General features: G+C 38.4%; 2 protein-coding genes across 5 annotated transcripts in view; both read right to left on the bottom strand.

Annotated features, from left to right (window-relative positions):
- The window catches only part of LOC128365763 (protein MTSS 1-like), a 53,044-nt gene extending 41,322 nt beyond the window's left edge, over positions 1-11,722 (bottom strand). For all 4 annotated transcript variants that reach the window (XM_053326333.1, XM_053326334.1, XM_053326335.1 and 1 more), the window contains exons 1-3: positions 11,191-11,722; positions 9,211-9,272; positions 2,717-2,790 (exon numbers count right to left, since the gene is read on the bottom strand). In XM_053326333.1, the coding sequence (XP_053182308.1) occupies positions 2,717-2,790; positions 9,211-9,272; positions 11,191-11,262 (208 nt within the window). In that variant the 5' untranslated portion in view covers positions 11,263-11,722. The remainder of the gene's footprint in view (positions 1-2,716; positions 2,791-9,210; positions 9,273-11,190) is intronic.
- Positions 11,723-16,527: 4,805 nt separating this feature from the next.
- Positions 16,528-21,928, bottom strand: mal2 (mal, T cell differentiation protein 2). The gene is made up of 4 exons (XM_053326357.1): positions 21,681-21,928; positions 20,098-20,268; positions 17,366-17,566; positions 16,528-16,730 (listed from the first exon to the last, which is right to left on the bottom strand). The coding sequence occupies exons 1-4, from the start codon at positions 21,837-21,839 to the stop codon at positions 16,659-16,661; spliced, it is 603 nt and encodes a 200-aa protein (XP_053182332.1). The 5' UTR covers positions 21,840-21,928; the 3' UTR covers positions 16,528-16,658.
- Between the last annotated feature and the right edge of the window lie 1,766 nt (positions 21,929-23,694).

Below are 23,694 nucleotides of genomic sequence, written 5' to 3'. Positions count from 1 at the left end.
GGAAAGGCCAGTTTGTTTTCAAACTATTGATAACAGTTAGACAATTACAACAGTGATGCAGTGGGTCATTGTAGAAAGTTTCAACACAGTGGGAATCCCCAAATAATTTAGTTATTTAGGGAGTTTTTGGAAACGGTGATGAAAAAGAGTAAATTACGTTCCCAGTTACACTTTTTTCTTCAGCATTTTCTCATACGCAAGTAAACACAACCCTTGTAGTCCAATGTTCAAAATTTGAAAAGATACTCATTACTTTAAATGTAACTTTCTGATCTTGCTGCTTCAGTAATAAAACTGATAAGAGCCTCAGGTCAACTTTCATCTTCAACTTCTAAACACCTGTAAATATAACTGCTGTCAGATATCAAACCTTTCAATCTTTATGAGTTATCATCACAGCCAATATCTGAACATTTACACAGCAACGTTCCCATTTACAAAGTCGGCCGAAAGCTTTGATCTTATGACCTTTAATAATTTCATAACCATATATTATATTACAGGAAGAAAATAATTGTCGGTTATTTTTATGCTGTGGTGGTAGAGAGAAGAAGAGCGGTTTCCCTTTCTGTTTTAACCCATCAATACACAAACACATGATTTCCATGCTGCTACCACGGTGACAGCTTTGGGAAGCAGGTCAGGACTTGGACATACATATGGAGACAAGAAGGAGAGAGACAGACAAAGAGAAACAACTATTGTGGAAAACTATGATGAGTAAATAAAAGGTGGTGTGCCTACTTCTACTGATCTAGATAGAAAAACCATGGGGGTACTCATTAACTGCTTTGTAGGTGAACTATATATTAAGCTGATATCTTCACTGAGTAGAATAACTATTACCTCGGGCACTTTAAGAGTTCCATTACACGTACATAACAACTACTTTGTACTTACAGTAGATTCTATCAGAGCAGTGTGGTTTTCTGACAAATGAGTCCTGTGTAAATTATACTCCAGAGACCAAGTTTTTCAAAAGATGTTTCTTTGCCAAACATAGTGGGCTGTTGTGTGGGGCTGATTTAAAAAAAAATGTATCCGATTTATCATTTCTTGGAGCCACAAGGAATCATGGCCACCAAGAAAAACATGCAGCTAGTATCTTTAAAGTAAGTTAGTGGTAATAAGACCACTAACTTACTTTTAGACTGTTGGACAGTCCTGCCTGCCCTTGAGCATCTGTGTGCTTTGCAATGAGAGGCCTGTACATTGGATCAATACATCAAAACAAGCACACAATCACATAAAATGACTTGGCATTGTTACTTAATATTAACGTTTTAATATTAATGAAAGAATGAGAGAGAGAGAGAGAGAGAGAGAGAGAGAGAGAGAGAGAGAGAGAGAGAGAGAGAGAGAGAGAGAGAGAGAGAGAGAGAGAGAGAGAGAGAGAGAGAGAGGGTTTATTATAAACCTTTAACCTGACGCACCAGATGGTTTGGTACACAGAACCATCCTGTCATCCTGGGAAACTGTTTGGAAAAGGACAGGCACTTTGAAAAAGTACTTTGCACATGATTGGATGAACTATCTGTCTATCACCATTTATCACTGTCTTACTGAGATTAAAAAGTAAGTAAAACTTATGGAACGGAGCCCCTAATGTGAAATGTGGTCTGCAATCCTGGTAATCAAGGCTCATTATAATACCTCAGTGTAATTATCATGTGGACAGGCTATCTACCTGTGATACAGATAGCAGCATGACAGGCAACAGTGCATTATAACTCATTATCAATGCTTGCCCCTATGTTCGAGAGCTCAGGTGTACAATGTAATCTGAGTGGAGCACAGGAATGAAGAGGGATCTCTCCGTTGCACTGCTCACCTATGAGATACAATAATGTAGAGAAAAGGGGAAGAGAAAGTGATGAAAGAGCAGATAAAAGATGACGCAATGTCCTGCAGCTGACTGAATGTGACTCACATCATGGCAAACATTTATACTGTGTGTGTTACACAGAAAAAGAGAGGGAGGGAGAGAGCGAGAGAGAGAGAGAGAAAGAAAGAAAGAATGATGACTCCCTGTACTCCCCCATCTCTCTCTAGGGTTTATTCCCCCCTCTCTCTCCTTCTCTCTGCAGTGAGTGAGTGAGGTGATGAATGTGTGTGTCTGCCTCAGTTCCTATTAATAGTGTGGAACAGGGCTGGAGGTGTCAAAGCTATGGAAGGATGAGATCTCTCACTCTCCTTCTCTCTTTCTCTTTCTTTCTCTCTCGCTCACACACACACACACACACACACACACACACACACACACACACACACACGCACACACGCACACACGCACATACGCACACGCACAGAGTTTAAGCAGACTCCGACTTAGAGTCCAGATGTAGCAGAGATGGAGAATAGGTGGGGGTGGGGGTAGGCACAGAGCAGGGGAAAGAGGGTAGAGGTCGAAGACAAAGCCAGCAGCAGAGCTTCAAACAGCATACTGATGGATTTACTACCCATATGATAAAGCAAACAACCTAGAGAACTTCTCAGCACAGTGGGGTCAAAGACTGGACCTGCACAGTAGAGCTACACAGACAAACACACTGACACATAGGTGCCCAGACACACTGACTGTTACACACAGAGTTAAATGATTTAACCCTGTCAGCCCCCGGTCCGCCAAGACTGAAGAATTACACTAAATACTTAAAGAGATGGCTGAAGACCACTGTTTGCACACTCAAGCCTGCATCTGTAAGCATATTCCTACCTCGTGAGTTGGTAGCCAGGTCGGCCACTTTCTGAAAGGCATCCAAGAAGGCGGCCACAGCAACCACTGTCGCTCTAGAGGAAAAAATTAAAACAGGTTTAATATAAAAAAAACAAAACACTTTACTGGCATTAACAGATACAAACAACATACAATGCCATGTTTTATAGAATGAAAGTGATACACAGAATGAGAAAATCCCAGTGCAATGATGCTGGCAGAAGAAGTACAGTGAAAGGTTACGGGTTAACTGCAGTAATTACATACGTGCTGGCAGGCAAACACATTAACTGATCAGATGAAGACAAAAATGCATTAAATTATCTTTTATTTTGAAGCACATAAGGAAAAAAAACATCTTTTGCACACATGTGCATTCATACTATATTTTTAATATCAAAATTATAAAGCTTCAATCAACTTAAATACTTTAAGTATTTGTGATAGTATCAATCAAAATAGTATTTCAGTATGAAAAGTAAAGTATGTGACAGCGTCTGTATGTTGTGCAAGCGCGTGTGTAAGCTAAAACCTAAATGAGCCCTGCTGTGTGAGGAATGTCTATGTGATTACTTAGAGACTGCTGGAATCTGTTCAGCTCAGCAGAGCAGCTCGTGAGCTGAGTTTACCGCACTGACAGACCAATGAAAGGATCAATGTGTGATCTGCCCTGTCCACCTCTAAAAATGGAAAGAGGGTCTGTGTCCAGTTTACGACTCATACCTGCTTCTCTGTCATTTTGTACAGTTTACCAAGTGTTTAAAAAATGCTGTACAAAATACTGCTTATACATAACAGACTGGAGAAAGGATAAAATCCAAAACCCCCGTTAACATAAAAAAGACGTGATGCTTGGTGTAAGATTTCTTTCTGTTTTGCTCATTACAGACACCAGCTCGCTGGTATCCTGACTGACTGCCTGTCTGAATAGTCACTTTGCTGTCTGGAAACGGGGTGTCTCACTGGCGGCCTGGTGACTGGTTAACACTGACTTGCCTCCTTCAGAAACAAGAGACCTCTCATGATTAAGATCACAAGTATGGAGATAAAAGGCTCTTTGTGTGTACGTGTGTGTATGCATGTGCACTTATGAGATATCTGATCTCCTCGACAGAGACAGACTACCTATCAGTCACCCGTGCTACAAAAAGAAACACAATTATCTGGAAATTTTCCAAGGTGCGTCCAGCCACAAAAGCTTGTTTGTTCTAACCCTGCGTGCCTTAATTTGTAAACACTTGTTATCTTCCACAGGACAACAGAAAACTTCCATAATATAAACTGGGAATTTCCATAAACACTCCACAGGTAGCTTTCACTGCTGGGCAAAACAACAGCAGAGTTCAGGTTGGTGTCAACGCTCATATTATTTAATCTTTTAATATTCCAACAGAAACTACTACACATCTCTTTTTATCTAAGGTTTACTGAGTTTGTTTTTATTCTATGTATACAAAGACACATGTACTGCAAGGCAGCAGTGCTTCTAAAGCATGTTTTTTAAGGTGGGAGGAAACTGGAGCACTGTGGGGTTCTCTAACTCAGGACCAGCATTAACCACAGAGTCACTTTGCTGTGCACTAAAAAAATGACTTATGTAAGGATTTGACATACTCTGAAGGAAGTTCATTGTGCTTAGGAGTATTTACACCGTGTTGAATTGCACAATATTCTTACCTCTGTCAAGACTATAATAGCTGTAAGTTGTTTCATTGAGTTACATACAACATCTCAGAAGGACTCTCCAACAGGGAAAAACACAACTGAGGAACTGATAAACAACCCTGATCCTAAGTATTCTTCTACATTCACCGTAACAGCTGAGTCTTAGCATCCAGACCAAAAATTATTTTCCTTGTCATTCACAGTAATGTACTATCGGCTAATAAGCACTACAGTGTTGAGCTGACCAGAAGATCCGAGGGTGTGTTCTGCAAATGGAAAAAGAAACATACGCACATGCACACACAGATTCCTTTCTATTTAAAGCCTGGTGCGGGTACGAGAGCAACCTCCAATTGATATCCTCCTTCGCTAATTTATACCACGTACACATGGATGTATGGATCGTATTTTACAAGCACTTGCAAAGTCTTGTTCAGTCAAGTTGAACTTATTAATTCAAAACAGGTTTTTGTGGTGAGTGGTTTTAACTGATGCCTGCTTTTAGTATCAGCACCTCCCGTCCACTGAAGCGTAACATACGGTAGTTACAAGCTGTAATCCTCTGCCATATTTTCTTCCACACTTTTACAAGAAAAATGCTAAGTTATTGAACTGCTTAATCCATTTACTATTTTACCATATACTTTCAAATATAATTACATCCCTGGAAATACACTATACTTTCTTTTATGTGCTATGTTATCTTAAATCATTGTTAGAGGGAAAAATCATTCCGTCACAGTCCACAGAGAATTGTAAAACAGGCAGCGCTGAGAAAAAAAAGAAACATTTGACATCTTTGAAATATTCTTGTTCTTTTCATTAAAACATATTCTTGTTCAATCAACAGTGAATTGGGTAAGTTTGATATTATATAATGTATGAATGAATGCCAAATTGCAAAGATTATAACCAGGTTTTAATTTAATCTCAGACAGTCAGCCAGAAGGCATTAAAACTTCTGTGAGTGTAATACTTTACTTACTAAAAATTGCTGCTGCAGGTCCTCTGCTCTGCTCATCACTGCAACTATGACCCTGACTGCTAACACTGGCCTTAAAATCTGCAAATGCCCCTGTCCTGTCCTGGACTCAAGACAAATGACTTTAGCATATCTATTCCACAAGGCCTTGGCCAAGCCAATCTCAATTCCCTGTTGGCTCTACCGTAGTACAGCAGAGTGCTCACTCTGACAATGATACATTTAGCGCTGCTGCCCCCCCATCTATTCTTAGTTCAACAGAAACTGGAATGTGGCTGTAGTAAATCTGAATCATAGAAAGAGGCTGTGTTTAACTTGTTTCAGACACAACACACCAAGAATCATGACAGAGTAGGTACTTTATGTACCTTAAGCGATACATATTTACTGTATCTGTCAGTCTACATGTCCACTTTCCTTCTAAATATTTCAGGACTCCTTCAAGAACTAAGTTTTATAACCACACCAATGGTTTTGATGAGGTCTGTTTTTTCACAAAATTAACCTCAAACCAGAAGGAGGGAGGCCTGTGTGTAAGCCTATCTCCAGGATGCATCGACCACGGCCCACCAAACAGACCAAACACTGTCAAGTTAAAAGGAGACTGTGATTAGAAATCAGCTATCCTATATTTCACCCTGCCCTCTTTCTTTAAAGTTATGTAGTGTAGTGTGTGTGTGTGTGTGTGTGTGTGTGTGTGTGTGTGTGTGTGTGTGTGTGTGTGTGTGTGTGTGTGTGTGTGTGTGTGTGTGTGTGTGTGTGTGTGTGTGTGATGGCTGCTTAAACCAGAATGGGCAGAAAAAAAAACACTATATTTGGACCAAAAAATGACAGAACAGTCTGCTGTAATTGGTTGATTTCCTAGTTACTTTGTGAGAGGGGAACATAGGGGCTAAATTACAGAGTAGTTTGCCTCAGGATGTCATTACACACACAGACATATGCTGCTACCACTGCTGGCTAGTCACTTATCCAGGCCAAGGAGGGAAGGTGGGTGTATTTGTGTTTTACTGTGTGTGTGTGTCTATGTAGCCCAGTCCCCAAACAGATTACAGAGTTCCTTTTGAGTGGGAGGCTTTAGTCGAAACGGCCAGTTTGGCCAAATTTGAAGTGGCTGGAGACTGGCTTTAGAGCGGACAGAAAAAAGCCTTATTTGTATGTCACAACAAGTGAGCCCAGAGAGCGCACTTGCATGCTCCAGCAGTAAAGGCTTCGTTACAGCCAGCCGTATACCACAACCACTGCAGCCTCGAGCAGGCCATAGCTAGTATAAAATACAAACCAATGTTGTCTATTTATGAGTGACACTCAGGTTGTTCTGAAGAGAAGGACCTCATCTTTTCCAGGAGTATCAGTTGACCAATCCTAGAGCAGGAAAGTGGTCTAACGCTATAAACCAACTGGGTCAAAGTAAGGGACTATGATCATACATTAGTACAGATTAATATAAGGCAAAGCTTTTACAAGCATCTCCATCATTAAGCGACCACTGACCTACTATAGTTGGATAAAAAAGAGCTACATATGAATGATGTCATGCAGCCATAAAACCATCTGTAAAAACAGTGCAATGTATAATTTTACTACATATGCTTTGTGTGCACTTTTATATCATGAGGTCTTGATAGTATAATAACTGGCTGCCAAGTCATTTACATCAGCCATGAGACTCGTTGCCAGCCCGAGAAAATCTGATGCATCCTTAAATGTTTGTTTGTTTTTTTTTCTGCCCCTTTACACGGGCAGGTCAAGGTTAGCTGCAGAACAGGATCACTGAAGCTAATGGAGTGCCTCGCTGAGGTACACTTCAGGGGTGTGAATGCATCCTGACGCAGGTGCTAAAAGCTGAGTCATCTGGTTGAATGACTCATGTGATTGCCTTTGTTGTTTGTTGACTTTGCCACGCTGGTGAAAACAATACTAAAAGTTAGATATTTAAGGCATGAAAAGCAGGTGCTTCAGTACTTACGTTGTATATTTCATTCTCTACACATGCATGGTGATATTACATGTGCTACTAAATAAGGCAGATTTCCTCTATTCAATCTATACCTCAATGGCCACAGATGCTTTAAATAATGAGTAATTAACACTGATAACAAACACATGAACTTGAGCAGTAGAACACCATTAACTCACTGACAAAGGTTCAAATTACCTTTTCACCTGTACAGTAAGTGGCAGACATTATTTTGTCATTGCCTTGGTGTCCAAATCCAAACATTGTACTGCTAAAACAGCCAGTCATTAGCAACAAGGCCACAAATACTGCCCTGAGCTTTAGCATGGCAGGGTCACATATTTAACTTCAGAATGATGGAGACACTTGAATAACATATCACCATGAATCAGCCCAAATACTGAGAAAATAGAAGAATGGGACACTGAGTGCCCCCTGGAAAGTAATTGTTAAGTCCCTGAGCCTTTATAAAACTGTCAGTATTTGTCTGTCAGAGGACACGTGGACACTTAAATGGCCAGAGAACTGCCATGCATTGTTAATCAAAGAATAATTGAGTCCACAGGACATCCATATTTACAGTACTTGCGGGACAATGAGCTTTTATTTCAGCTGTCATAAATTGTTTGTCTCCTGACACGTGGCCACTTAAAACCAACTAGGAGAGGTGGCTGGGATTGGCATCCATTGTTGCAGAAGACTTGGAATAATTTTGGCAGGAGGTACGTAAATTTACAGCATTAGACAGACAAATTAAATAAGGCTTTAAACAGGCTAAATGGGCAGAAAGGACACATAATGAGACCTGGACAGTATTGTTGAGACATTAGGCTTTTATGTAAACTGTCAGTACTTGTTAGTCTAAAGACACGTGACCACTTAAAACTTCTTGGGAAGAGAAGTAACAATGACATCCACTGTAAAGTCCAGATAAAGTACAAACTTGGTGAACAGAATGACATATTTGAATGTACGAGGGGTCAGTATGGGATGTCAGAAATTATGCAATAATCAGTTAGGAAGTCTGTAGGTAGGGTAAGTTGTAATATGCACTCCATGTTTTTTTATAGTATAGTTCATGTGTATCTAGAGTCCCTTCAACATACACTGCAACCCTGAAGTTATCCGGACATCACCTGGAGGAGATGGAGGAGCTGAATGAGCGAGTGTTGAATCAGTTGAACCAGATATCAAACGGATTTAATACAAAGTCAGTCAAAATACAGCAGGTAATTTTTGTGAGAATTCACAGCAAGAGAATAGGTGTGTGGATGATGTTACTATCATGCGGCTGGTGCTGGATAAACACAGCAGGCTAGCTAACCTGCATTGACTGGACCTGAATGCTCCTACTGTGAAGCTAGCACTGATGGAAGAGAGGATTTCCTGAGGTTTCTAATAAAATAAAAAGTTGTTTTGTTTCTGGCGAAAAAGCTTAAGAACACAGAATTAAAACCGCAGCATACTTTTTGCATCGTGTCCTGCCTCCTATATGCTCTACCCGGGTGCCACTCCTCACATAAACCAAACGGAGTATTTCCAGTCAGTGAGAATTTGACACTGCCAATCTCATGTTGTGCTATAGATGTGTGAAAGGAAGGACACCTCCAGAAAATATCTGAATATCTGATTCTCCAGACGTTGCATTTCATATGTGAAAACAGCTTATGTCTAAATCGGCTTTAATTTTTATTTAAAATTAATTTAATTTAATTTATTATAATCAGAAGACCAAGAGCAGGTGATATCATTGAGGTTACCAAAAAACGAAAATACTTTTTTGTCTCTTCAGTTGTATGTGCTTTAAGGTTCTTTCCTGAGTCAATTATCAGTAAAACACACAGAAACATACAAATATGTTGTACGTGCCCACAAGCACACTCTCACCTGAGCTGCGACTGCAGTTTGCCAGCCTTGGTGATAAAGTCCTCCCAAATGGGGTAGCTGCACTGTGGGGGGAAAAAATAGACATACAAACATGAATGACGCAATCTCATCATCGAACCAGATTTCACTCTTCCCACAGTTACATAACACTTCAACCAACATGAGCCAGTTCTGATGCCTCACCTCCCCTGCAGGGGTAAACAGAACTAACAACTAACACCAACTAACAATATTGTTGCCAGTGGAACTGAAGGAATCTGCCAATTAAGTTATAGGACAAAAAAATAAATAAAAAGTTTAGCAGTGTTGCAACTGAAAAGCATGAGCTAATTTAACAAGTAAACAAATTACTTTTAAACATTTCCAAACAGCTGAGTTTCATCTTGCTCCTATTTTGTATTACTAAATTATGGATTACTGAAAAAATAGACATCACCATCATGTCCTGCATTTGTTAGGCTGTGAAATGGGTCACAGGCTTCTTTTGGAAAAATCCCCACACAACAAAAGCACTCATACTATGTTATAATGAGCCTCGCTCCCGATGGGACTCTAAATTTACCGAATTCAGGTCCTGGGCTGAAAATAGTCCAAGAGCCTTTTATCTCAACTATCACAAAGAACAAGTGGCTTAATGCATTAAAAAGAGCTCACAGACTATGGGGGTAATCTAGTACAGCAGCAGGACAACAGATAAAGATAAAGTGATGAATCTAGCATGACCAAATGTTTGTCAGCGATGTGCTACTACTGACAAGGGCCTGAGGAATGTCGTGTTATGCTGTCAAACATTGCACCCAACGACCAGCTCGACCCTACATCTGCCTACATTTCTCCTATTTGTTGTGTCCAAATCTCTCTTACATCACTTGTGTTCCCTTTAATGTCTTCCCCCTCTCATCTCTCTCTATGAAAAGGCCGCTACCATCAGCCCCCATCACAGCACAGATAACAAACACTCAAGCATCATGGCATGATGAACTTTCTCTGCATTCTCCCTATCATTTGTCATTTATTCATGTCCACTTATTGTTGAAAGATGGCAGGCTTACAAAGAGGGTCTAAGTAAGCTATCACTTTTCTTATTTGAGCACACAATCCCTTCAGCTGCCCTAAAATAGAAAATGACATTACTGGATATTTGAATACAGTATTTAAAAGCTTTTTAAAAGTACACTAAATGTCTCTACATGTTCACTGACTCTGTCTAATAGCATAGTTACTTGACAGTTAAGAGACAGGGGGATCATGAATGACCAAGTCAAGTGAGACATGGTAAGCTGGGAAGTGCTGAATGTCTGAGCAGTATTCATAACAAACCTTCTGACTCCAGTAGACCTGATGGCTGGCCATTTGACCTACACATGTCAAAGCCTTCAGACCCTGCCTTCAGAAAAATGTCTACCCTGACAGCCACATTCCCGGCATTCCTTCAGGCTAGTACAACAGCTGGGAAATCTGCTAATTGTCTCATCAGCCAAAAATAACATCCAAATAAAATGCCCCAGTTTAGTGACTGATGATTGTCCTATTTAACTTAGCCTCCCTCCAATTTTGGATGCTCCATCGGCTTCAAAGTGGAACAAATGCAGGTGAAAACTTAAATAGGTCTTTCCAACACAATCAGACAGTTTTGTATAATAACAATAACATTATAGCCCAATAAACTAACATAATATGAATACTGCACTGATGCAAGATAATGTTATAGCATAGCCAGAAAAACTAATTATCTTGATTTAGATATAATATCTCAATATTACTCAATCAGTTTTTGATTATAGACATTGAATACAATAAAAAAGTAAGTAGGTGAGCTGATAACGGTAAATGAACCTATGTTAGGTTAACCTGAGGGGAGTACACTTTACAATAGACTAGTGTTTGGAGAGTGAACTGGCTAGGTTAGTTTAGTGTTGGACGTCGCTTAACAGCCCTCAGAAAACATAACTTGTGTTTGAAAAGTAGATTTTTCCTTACTTTCATGTCTCCGATAAGCGTTTGGAAGAGTCCTCCGAGCGCGCTGCATTCCTTCTCGATCACAGCCTCCATTTTCAGGACCACCTCCAGCGGTCAGTCTCGACTCGGTGAGTCGCTTTCTGTTGGCCCCCTCCGCTCCCCAGGAAAACCCCAAACAAACACAAAAACTACTAAAAGATATCAACAAAAAAGCGAAAGAACGCGTGAATAGTAATTTCTGTCGTAGCGAAATCGACGAACAGCAACTTCGCCTCAGTCAAACGTGAAGAGAAACAGCTCGGTCCTGCTCCGGTGCGCCGTTTACTTCAAATCAGAAGAAGCTGTTGGGACGAAAGAGACATTTAAATCCCCCTCTCCCCTCCAGGACGCCCCGTTCAGTCCCATGGCTCGACCGCGACAGGTAATCTTTTGCAGTTTGTTTGTCCACACTAGAAATAATCCACGGTGTGCAGCAGGTAATGTTATTCCGTATTTTGACAGGTAACTAACGTGAATTCCAACACTGGAGTCTGACCTCTCACTGCTCCTCTACGCTGACTGAAGAGTGGGAGGAAAGCAGAGGAGATGTGTCAAGCCCGCCTAAACCGAGAGGAGCGTTTCCGGTTAACTTTTCCACCAAAACAAAAACGTCCAACTCAGAAAAGAAATGATAAATACTGGAGAAGTATGCACCGAGCTTAAGTTAGTTTAACCTTCATACCACCAACATATTAACTTACATGGAATAAACAACTGTAAGAAATAAAATGTTAATTTCTTCTCAAAACATTACAAGTCATGTAATCATTGTCATCTGAAAAAGGAAAACAAATGTAACCAATATACTGGGGTACTTGGAGACCACAGTCAAACTCCCCCACATCTGTCTATGCAGTTTAAATAGATGGAACTATGTATTTAGTTCATGTTTGCAGTGGGTCTTAATATAAAGTAATGTACACTATCATGGGGGTGGAATGGGATCTGGGCATTCTGTGTGTCATTTTGAAGAGTTTGTGAAAAGATTGTACTTGGAATGAAAGTTTCAATTTGTATTAAAGAAAAGTATGCATTTCCATTTTACACAATATGGAAATTAACTTAACTTTCTTAAAATAAAAAGAATGTTTTTTTTCAGATGACATTAAATAGCTACATAACTAATAATGTTTTGAGAGGAAATAACTTAACATTTGGCTTGGTTGTTTCTTGTACAGTACTTTATTCTTGGGGTCCCCTGGTTGGTAATCCTTGTATGTTAAAGATGTTCAAAAGCACTACCTTAAACATAAACAGAAAACGGTTATATGAAGTCATTAAGTCAAAGTATACAGCTGGGGTCTGTGGGTATATCAGTCATCAGGATTAAGGTTAAACAGATACAATATTTTATTTACTATACTGTGTTTTATATATTTGAACAAAACAATCACAATAAACTGAGTTTGGAGCACATATCCACTATCGCCAAGAAGGCCTGGTGTGGCAGTGCTTGTACTTCCTGAGGCAGCTGAAAAGGTTCAGGATGTCACAAATGCTGCTGGTGCACTTCTACACAGGCATCATCGAATCAATAACCTCCTCCTCCATTGCTATGTGGTTTGGCTCTGCATCAACATGCTCCACACACGGACTGCAGCATGCTGTGTAGCGTGCAGAGATCATGGGACTCACACTCACACTTACAGCAGAAAGAGAGTGGGTAAGATCATGTGGTCTGACTCCTCTCACCCCTACCAGCCCCTCTTCCAAAAACTCCCCCTCTCAGATGAAAATCCGACTGACAGCCCCCAGAATCAGGGCCATCCTCAGTCTCCACAGCTTCTTTTCCCAGGCATTGGCCACCTTTCACAAAGACAGTAAAATGCAGTAAACACATCAACTCTGCTTCATCTCTAAATCCCATTCTAACTCATAATGCTGCATACTGTGTCTTTGTCTGTCCTGAACTTTGAACATCAGATGAATATAGATCTTATTTTTTTAATTGCTAACTGTGCATACATATCCTGTTAATACACACGCATAGTTTATTTACAGTCCCATTTATATTTATATCTACACTGGTATTTAAATTTCTATTAATATTCTGGCTTATTTGCACAAACATAGTTTTTATCATGTCAATATGCAGTTCACCCCCTCTGCAAAGTCTTTGTAAATTACAGTCCCTCCATTTCTTACACTGTTATGTTTGTTTTTATGTTTGTTTTTTAATGTTCATATTTATTGCTTTTTTTATATTAACATCTGGACCACACTGAATTCCATGTATAGGGTAGTTGCGGAATAAATCTGTTTCTGATTACATCCGGTAGAAGCAAAACATGATATATGCTTTTATTCTGAAAGTGAAGCCGCAAAAACTTTCGGTAATGTTGTTTTTCACACTCAGGTGAGAAGGTGAGATCATCACTTGTCTTTGTGTATTTCATTGTGCAGCATTTTACTGTAGAAAAAAATAAATGTAAATATTATCTTAATGACTGAACTTAAAGAAGTCGCTTAAACTCGCATGAAACAAAGTATTTTCTTTCTTATCAGTTTTATCAGTGAAGATCCATGATACTGACACAATATCGTAAGGGGTCTCCATATCTTTAAAAACATGTATTTTATGAGAAGCCAGCTCTATGCTGTTTATGGATAAACGTTGGATAAATATGGGAAAACTCACGCAACACAGCTGAGCAGTTTTAGATAAAGGGAGACATCTAGTGGCTGAAATCTGTACTACTACAACACATTGTGGGGAGTTTACAGTAGGTCATGATATGGGCGTTAATTTCTTCAACAAAAAAAATACAGTCATACGAGCAAATCGTGAATCCATTACAGAATCCAATATTTTATAAAGAGGATTTGTAGTGCATTTGAGCTTTCATAAATTATAGCATTCAAATGCTAATAAGCGCAGACTTGCCTTTTGGTCGGAGCTTTGGTCAGCCTCATACAATTGTCAGTTCAAACCAGCATGTAAGTGACATGTGAGAGATACAATTATTTATGATAAAGTCTGAAAAAGTTCATTTTTCTATTTTTTTAAATTAAAATTCCTGTTTTTGTAAAACAATAAAAGAAGCTGCATTGATTCAAATAAATGTACAGATACAGAAAACCATGAGTGTTGGAGCATAGTATTTGCTCCACCAACATCTGAAGCCTGTAATTGTAAGCACTATTGGTTGGGAGGTAAAGTGAATAATGTAACCTGTAACAGAATATCCTTATGATGCATTAATGATGCCAAGATGTATATAAATATCCTATATTTTGTTTCTGAATTGATTTGATACACAAACAGTGAATGTGCACCTATATGAAGTGCAGGTTTGGAAACAGAACTCAACTGGATCAAAACCTTTGCTAAAGAAGCAATTGCAAACAGGTTACTGTATGTTCAGTATGTGTTCAAATTCATGAAACCACTTGCAAAGGGGGTGGAGTACATGCAGTCTGTTCCTTACAACAGGATTCAAGACGTTGACAGGATCTACCCCGAAACCCCAAAGGATTTCTGGCTATTGTAGAGGAGTCGTGTCTGTACTTATTTTCAGTGTCATAATATTGCCCGTAGATTTGCAGACAGAACTGGTCAGAAAATATATTTGGGAGCAATAGACCTTTTTTCACAACAGATAACACAGCAGATTTTTGTCTTAGAGGGAAAATGTTACTGATAACTTTTGTAACTCATGAGTGTCACAAAAAGAGAGCATGCACCATAACAAGAAGACAAAGCAGCTAAATGGAATTCAAAGATCATTTTTAAAATTGTGACATTACAAAATGTTTTCTGTGAAAAACACCTGTAGTCTGTATGTTCTGGTCATAAATGGAGGACCTCCCTTTTACCCTCACATATATTTGAAGGAACATAGTTCACTTTGTAAAATCTTTTGCCATTGTGTGCCATGAGGATTTTTAATTTTACCAAGGACACTACAGGGACCCATTATTTCCTTGCACAGTTCAGTACAGTATTTGCACTCACTTCAAGTGTGAATATGTATGACTAGTGACTTTTCTTTGGCGGCTCCTAGTGGTAGCAGAAAAAAAAGATAACAGAGAAGACTGTTCAGAGGTTAGTTTTTTCTTTAAAACATTTATTTGTGTAGCTCTTAAATGTCAACAACAGCAGGTGTCAAATAACAAACTTTTTCAAAGTCACTTAAAGCTATTTTTAAATTAATAATATAACTTAATAGCCTAATACAAATAAGAGTATACAGTACATACAACTATTAAATCGTGTATCAAGTAACAGTTATTGATTTAGGAAATTTTATGCCACCTCAACACAGTCACAAGTGTTGAGCTCTAAAAACATTCTCTAAGTAAATGATCTATTAATAGATAAATATCAAAGTCTGAAATAACATAGTACCTGACTATAGTTATTTTTTTTATTATGATGGTCAGGTTAAACAATTAGTTTTCAAGTATAACATGAAGAATGTCGGATTCATTCAACCCAAACTGTATTTGTAAGTTACTCACTGGTTTACTTGAGCCCACATAGAACTTCATAACACATCATCTCCAAAAGTTATATCGACCAAATACAAAAACAGTTTCAATATTGTGACAAACAGTTATGTTGGATATACTGAAAAGCTTGACAAAAAGTGCTCACAACAAGAAATGAAATTTTTAAATGCAAATCAGCTCACATTTTAAATAATGGCCATTTATAACAATGTATAACAACCATGTTAAATGTACAGTGAGTATGCAGTTCCTCAGCGGCAAGGCAACTAAAAAAAGTAAAACGTTTTTAAAAAAACTCACACTGCCTTTTAAGGTCATTCAAAAAACTGCGCAATCACATGTTCTGTTGTGCATAACCCATAAGCAGCATAAATAGGCACATTTTTTTTGTGACAATGGGAATGGGAAAAATGTCCTTGAAAGAGGATGATTAATCAAAATCAAAATCAAATGTTTAAACAAAATAAAAATGTACATTATTTATATCTTGCAAAGTTACCCTGTTTAGTTCCATATAAAATGTATCATATAGACTAATAGTCTATAATAGTCTAATCACAACTTTCTCCCATTTCTAACAGATTTAATTATGCTGGAAAAATTAATGAAAGCTATAAAAAAAAGGTTGGTTATCAGCAAATTAATCAAATCCATATGATGCTAACTGAACAATAACTAAAAGTTAAAAATACCTCTAACAGCCCAACTTGTAACCAATTCTTTAAATTTCTCATAACGAAATTCATTATATTTGGAAAATAGTAATTTGGGGCTCTGAGTCCCATGGGAGTATTATTCCCCCAAAATCTGAACAGATGTTTGACTGTGACTGTAATATGACATGAGTTTCCATTATCAATATAAAGCTCAAACTGACCTGAACTAACCTGGACTGAAGTAAATATCAGTGCTCCCTATGGAGCTCTGGATGTTGTAGCGAATGGTACATGTTGAAGTTATGAAGCAGTTTTAAAATTAGCTTGTGTTTGTGTTCTTGGTTACATCCTCCATCTCTTGAAGCCCATCACCATACTGCAGCCGTAGCATAGCGTTACCACAAATGCAAATATCTAAGATAAAAGACAAAAGAAGAGAAACAACAAACCAGTTGGTCAGAAAATCATTTTAACTATTAACTAGCTATTCGTTTTTCAAGTATTTTGATAGACATATTCACTATCTTTTAAATTATCTTTTAAATTACCACCAACTATTTGGTATTTTAACTTATTTACTGCTAAGGAAATTGGTCATATAACATGCAATTGAACATCATGATTTGCCCAGTACATTTTTTCAATATAAAAGATGACCTTACCTGACATAACCTAAAATGTCTCTATCAAATAGGACAGCTGCCACCAGCTTTTCATCATACGGTACTGGCCTGATAGTTCTAACTGATAGCAGGACACCACAGGCAGACAGTATATTCTGTTTATTTATGGAAACAGGGACACGCTTTCCCATATGATCAAAATGTGCATGCAACAATGTAGACCAAAGCCAGAGTTTAGTCTAATGGGAGGTTACTTTAAAGATAATAAAAACTTTAGGTTTTTAACTTCCAGCAACTCCCCCATCAGAAGAAGTCACTGGAGAAGTTTGACTCCGGGCAGTATTAATTAAAACAGTGCTGTGAGTGATGATATGATATAAAATGCACAAATTAAGCATGTGTTATATATTAAAAGATACCACTCACCGTGGCTGCCACATTAATACTGTATTGCTTCTCATCCAGTACTGTGAATATATTGCCCCGGGGGTGGGTTATACATATTACAGTTTCAGTGCTGTTAGGCAGCGGCTTGATGTGGGCTCCTCCATTAGCTGCTGTAGTTGCTGCTTCCAGCACAAAGGCAGCAAAGTAGAAAAGCAAAGCTACAAAATGGTAAACCACATCCTGAGAAACAGAAGAGAGAATACATTATAAAAAAACCAAAACAACATAAGTTCAAAAGTTTAGTGTTTCAAGTGTAAACAACAGATGCAAGACCAGCAAAACTATTAGATTTCACCTCCAAGGATCAAGTGTTTGTAAGATATTGTCCTCCTTCCAGAAGTTGGGGGCAAAGAATGACTGATACGTGAGTTGTATCCTACTATGTAATTATCGCACAATACAGTAAGTACACTGAGTAGCTGTCAAAGCATAATTTAATTTAAATTAAGTGCAAAGCATATGAAGAGTATATACAACAAACATGGCAAATAAAAGAACAAGAGACAATTCAAAAAAAGGAAACGAGTAAAAAGGTTTGGAGCAAAATACAGAAATAAGACATAAAAGAACCAGAGAAAAGTGAGCGAGAGCCCATCCGAGACTAAAGAAGGTTAATGAGAATTTGTGTTGTCAACTCTGTGAGCCTGGCGGGACTACAGGCAGGCCTTTGTTGCATTATGGTGTGAGCTCATCATCCATGTCACTCATTGTTCGGCCAAAAACAAACAACCCCACACGCCTAGCTACTCCTGGGAGCAGAGCCCGGAGCCTTGGGCAAGGCTGGCTCTGTCTGAGAGCTCAGACTTAAGACAGAGTGCCCTGCAATGACATGACGACATGGCATAGGTTCACACCTTTTCTTATATCATGGGCATATTCATTATATTCATGGCAGTGCTGAAACAACAAGCAACAAACTGGTTTTGTCTGAGTACACCCACGTGTACATTATGTGCTACAATACTATTAGGGTACATTACTAAAAATGTCTTGAGCCTTCATTATAATGAAGTAGTTTGTATTCCCAGGTCCCCAAATCTTTATCTCCTCGACTCTACTTAGGGCTAAAAAAGTAAAGTACTATAGCTGTAAAGGCTTTTGCCGTTTTCTTGGACTCCATTAGTGCAGCTTTTCTGACAGATCCTCTTTTCATTTCTGTTCCTGAATCACTACTAGCAGATCTTGACAGCTATTAAAGCCACTTTTAACATGGTGATTTATGTGCATTTAAGCAGTTAATTAAAATTGTAACAAGTAACAACTCGCTGAAGTCAGAATGTGGTAATCGAAGTTGGCAGTTTAATACAGATTGTTAAATTGTGCCATTTTTGAGATGAGGAAGTGTAATTTCTTATCTCTGATATGTCACATAAAAATGTATAAGATTGCTACAAGAGGGCTTATAGTAAAATAAGCTGCTGTTGTGTAGTTTGATCATTTATGTTTACTTCAACATGTTAGTAAGCGCTTGTCTTAATAGTACTTCAGTTACTGTTATAATGGTTGTCTTACATAATCAAAATGCAAACACTATGGGCCTGTCTGTAATATTCAGTGTCTTCAGCATTACATGTTCTTTCTATGGCAGATTTATAATGTTAGACTACCATTAAAACAATGCAGACACACATGTATACACACTGTATGGATTTGTGACATGAAAGAATAACTTCTACTATTTCACATGTGATATTGGAACAAATATTGACACAATACCTCAAATGTGTATCTCTTGTTTTTTATACTCTGTATACTTCTACAGTGTCCAGATTTGCCATATAATGATGAGTCAAATCACAAGAAGAGTTCATTTTTGTTATTCATAGTGGAACATGCACAATAGCCACACTGAAAATTGGACTTAATAATACTATGTAATTTATCAGCAATTGCACTGAAAAAAGAATTTACTTTCCATACATTAAGAGATATAATGTACAATGAAAAGAAATGTCACTTAGAACAGCCCAAGGTTATCCACACAGAAAGCCCTAACCAGCCATCATGCTTTGTATTTGATTATTACAATAAAGCCTTTTGGTAGAAATAAGCTGGTTCACTTTTCATTGTTTGAAATTAAGACATTTTATAACACAAGTTGACTCAAACTGCTGCCCCTGCTAGTAGAATGATTTGCAGCTTGCCCACTGAACCATATCTTTGACTTTCATGCACCAAACAACAGTCGCTGCCATGGCAACATTATCACACACTGCTCTGCCACTGACAGCCATCTTACATTTGAGTGAGATTGGACTTTTTGTTCATCAGCATATCCTTGCTCTTTTAAATCATGGTTAAATATTTAATATATCAAATGTAAAATATTAATATAGATCATAGAAATAGCTTCCTTTTCTGGTTATGGTGTAGGCCATGTCCAACTTAGAGATACAGATAGCATGCTAGATAGATGGGGTAGCATGCAGGCGGTCAAATGGTTACGAGCACATGCCTCATATGCAGTGGACCCCGGTTCGAATTCCGGCCGGAAGACCTTTGCTGCATGTCACATCCTCCCACTCTCCCCTGATTTCCTGTCTCTCTACTGCTAATAAAAGGTGTCTACGCCAGAAAAAAAAATATATAAAAAAAAAGATACACTCAACAGCTGCATAAGAAGGAAGGAGGAGCAGAAAAACTGACGAAAAGAGGGACGGATGACTAGCCAGACTAACTGACTGACTCATCAACTCATTTAACTGACTTACCAAGAAGTTCCAGTCAGTATTGATGCGATCAGCCAGGCCAGTGATAAGGAGACTGAGGTAGGCACAGGAGAGGGAGAAGGTGGTGAGAGAGACAAACATCACCCAGCCCTGCAGCAGAGGCACGGGCACATTGGAGGAAGCCACCAGGATCCATACTAAACCACCAAAAAACTGGAGATATAAGCAAACACTCATATTGGTGACATATACAACATGAGTTTTACTGTTTATGCAAAAATTAGGCAAATTCTTGAACCAGTACTGACAATGGCACTTGGAAAGATCCATTACATGTTTCAGTGCACACATTTGTATACAGGCCTATCAACCTATGACATGCTAAGAAGACATCAGTACAGGCTACTGGTATGGTAAGTAATTATGCACAAAGCCAACATTTTCTCCCCTGATAATGACTCTGATACCTTAACTCAGGATATCTGCTGTTACAGATTCCTGCTCAGATACAAGTGATCTGTTTTTCCCAAAGTTGACGTCACTGCTTAGGACTCATTGGGATCTTTTTATTTAAGGTAGCATGAGGCCAGGGATTTCTGTGGTGCTAAAAATAGTTGGCTGCCTGCTATGACTGAATAAATGTAGCTGATAGTGGACACTTCATCATTTCATGACATTGACAAACTGTATTAAATGTGGATCAGTCATGGCTTGCGGATCCAGCAGATCAGATTAGTGCATTCCTAATTGTACTGTATATTTATATATTATATTTAAAATAAACTGATCAAAGCAATTTTGTCTCAAGCTAGAAGCAACCTGTTACTTTATCTCCAGAGCTTCCAAGATGCAAATGTTGTTATTGACAGGACACAAATACACTGTGTTTGATTACAGACTGCAAGGCAGAATAACAAATGACATCTTTGACATGGTTTACACTTAATAAGGAACTTTAAAGACACTACTGTATACGCTGTTAATTGTAATGATTGAGAGTGATATTGGAAAAGGCATTAACATTTTTTATAACAACTTGGCATTTCAATGACTCTATTGAGTATGCATCTGACCATGTAGGCCATTAGATAGTCATTTGAGGTGGTATGTAAAGCCACTGTAGAGGTCACCTCGCAGGGTTAAAGGTCATCAAGATTGAGAAAATAAAGTTGCCACTATGAAGATACAACTAAACAGTACCAATGCAATAATTGATATTATAAAAAGGAAATTATAATAATATATCTGGGATAATTACAGGCCTACATCTGATCTGCTGTTTCGTTGTAAGAAACAGGTGCTCAGCCCTGGCCAATACCGGCCAATGCTTGAGGTGACATTTGCCTTTGCGTTGGCTGTCAAGCTGTCAGCAACAAACCCAGCCTACGGCGTTTACACACGAAGCGGTCAACTCCACAAAGTCTGTGTTACAAGCGTGCAAGATAAAGTCTAACTGCACTTGAACAACAAATGGCCGTCTATTACTAATAAAGATATTTTGACAATAGAGTTCCTGCAGGGAATGTTTACAACATCATGAGGTAACTGCTACATTTGATAATATGAAAAGAATACGATTTAAAATCAGCTGTACGTTTCTTTAAAAAAAACAAAAAAACACTTACTATCTCTAAACAGACAAGAGCTCCAGAGTAAGTCCTTAATACTTCCAGTCCCAAAGGTAGAGAAATAGTTGCCGCTGGGAAGGAGGTGGCAGCGGGATTAGTGGCTGGTTCCGACATCTCTGTGTCTCCCTCTCTCTTCTCTCTCTCACCCCCTCTCATCTGGCTCTCACCCTCTTTATCCCACTAAAAAGGCTCCGTTAAACAAAGGAAGGGAGCAACGGGGAAAATTCCTCTGGAGTCATGTGTCCCCAGAACAGGTCGGACAGGTGCAGGGGCCACTCCCTGGAAACCCATGTTGCATTCAAGGACCTCACGTAAGCTCCTTTATCCAAAAATCCAGTTTGAAAATAAAAGAGATAACTAAACTGTGTTTGATTGGGTGGTCTATTCTGATTGTAAGGTTACTTTATGTCATATAGTATGGGGGCGCAAGTGGACGCAGAAGATTCAATTAATCGCCCCAAATACAATATAGACTACAATTAAAGATCACAATACATGCATGGGCAAAGCACTATTTTTATTGATTTATTTATTATATCTATAAATGGTTATAGACATCGAGTTTAAATGTGTAATAATAGCAACTTGAAGCAAATAAATGATGAGTTATGTAACCAAGCTTTGAATTAATCTACTTTATAAGAGTTGCATGACTAATAGATGATGTCAGTCCAGACGACCAATGCAGTGATACAAACACATAGATTAATTTTTATGACATGCTAAAAACTTTTTTTGGCACAATCTATTTGTTTTTATGGTTCTCCTTGTGTCAGGTGGTGACCACGTAAAACATGCCATAAAAGACTTTAGGGTGTGTTTATGATGATGCATCACCAGACAGGTCAGATTGTATCCTCTCCCCACCCTAAATGTCAGTTATTGATAACACTGCAATCATTAAGTTGTACAGGTTTTTACTCCTCTTGCAGTTTTGTTAATTCCAACAGCAACTGAAGGCAGCAATTTCACCCTCACTTTGGATCGTTTAAACACTCGATTCCTTGTGTGTGAGCAGCTACCAGCAGACACCAGGAACCTCACAGAGAGGGAAGATCAGATAGTTGGAGTCATGACTTGCAAGTTACATTGATTTCCTTAACACTGTTAAAAAAAGAAATTAGTGCTTAGAAACAATGGCGTGTGTACTGGTTAACCTTCACAGAGCAAGAGCAAAGAAGTCTTAAAGGTAAATATTGGTTTAAAGGTTAGAGTAACAGCAGAGGAGAGAGGAGAACTGATTTCCCCGCCCAAATCACGTGTTAATGGGTAATTTTTGGGGAGTTTTTTTAATTAAAAAAGAAATTGTAATAATACTTAAGAGTAAAATGTATTTGTTTTCACATCAGTTTGTGAGAGCTGGTTCTTATGATAAACCATAGTTAATGTTTATCTAGGATTTGGATTATGTGAACCAATGTTGACATAACCTCTGAGAGGATACTGGCCTCAGTTCAGTTTAGTGTGGCTCCTAGTGCAAATCTATAACATGATGATAAGAATGTGCATCCTATCACATGGTATAAGGCCATTGTTTCATTGTTTATACACTTGGCACTACTAGATTAGAATATTTAGTTACAGCTAATGTTTTTCAAGCAGAAAGAAAATGGGGGAGATAGGAAAAGATGTTAGAAACAAATATTTGACCATGTCCTTTGTACATGGAAAGACCTTTAGGACGGTGGGACTTTGGGGGCCTTGCCTCCATCTTCACACTAGCAGGGAGCCAGAAATAAACCTTCCTTCACACTAAACAGTTGATTCTTATGATTTATTACATGCAACAAACATATGACTGTGATACTTTAATCATTAAATGGTGAAATATAAAATAAATGGGTTTTTTTTCTCCATGTTATATAATGTTCATCTTTATAAGCAATGGAAGAAAACCTTCAGAAGCTAGAACATTATACATTATTCATTTCAGTGGCTGGATAATTTGTCAGTTTAGTGAACAATATATTTTGGCTCATCTGACCAATTTTAGAGTTACTAATTGGCAAAA

The sequence above is a fragment of the Scomber japonicus genome, chromosome 10 (genome assembly GCF_027409825.1).
Source record: "Scomber japonicus isolate fScoJap1 chromosome 10, fScoJap1.pri, whole genome shotgun sequence".
Classification (NCBI taxonomy): domain Eukaryota; kingdom Metazoa; phylum Chordata; class Actinopteri; order Scombriformes; family Scombridae; genus Scomber; species Scomber japonicus.
This window is presented reverse-complemented; position numbering and strand designations above follow the sequence as displayed.

Coding starts and splice junctions, on each gene's coding strand:
- mal2 (XM_053326357.1), bottom strand. CDS start 21,839: ATGAGAGGGGGTGAGAGAGAGAAGAGAGAGGGAGACACAGAGATGTCG. Junction 20,269..21,680: donor CTCTTGTCTGTTTAGAGATA/GTAAGTGTTTTT, acceptor TTATATCTCCAG/TTTTTTGGTGGTTTAGTATG. Junction 16,731..17,365: donor GTATTAATGTGGCAGCCACG/GTGAGTGGTATC, acceptor CTTTTATCTTAG/ATATTTGCATTTGTGGTAAC.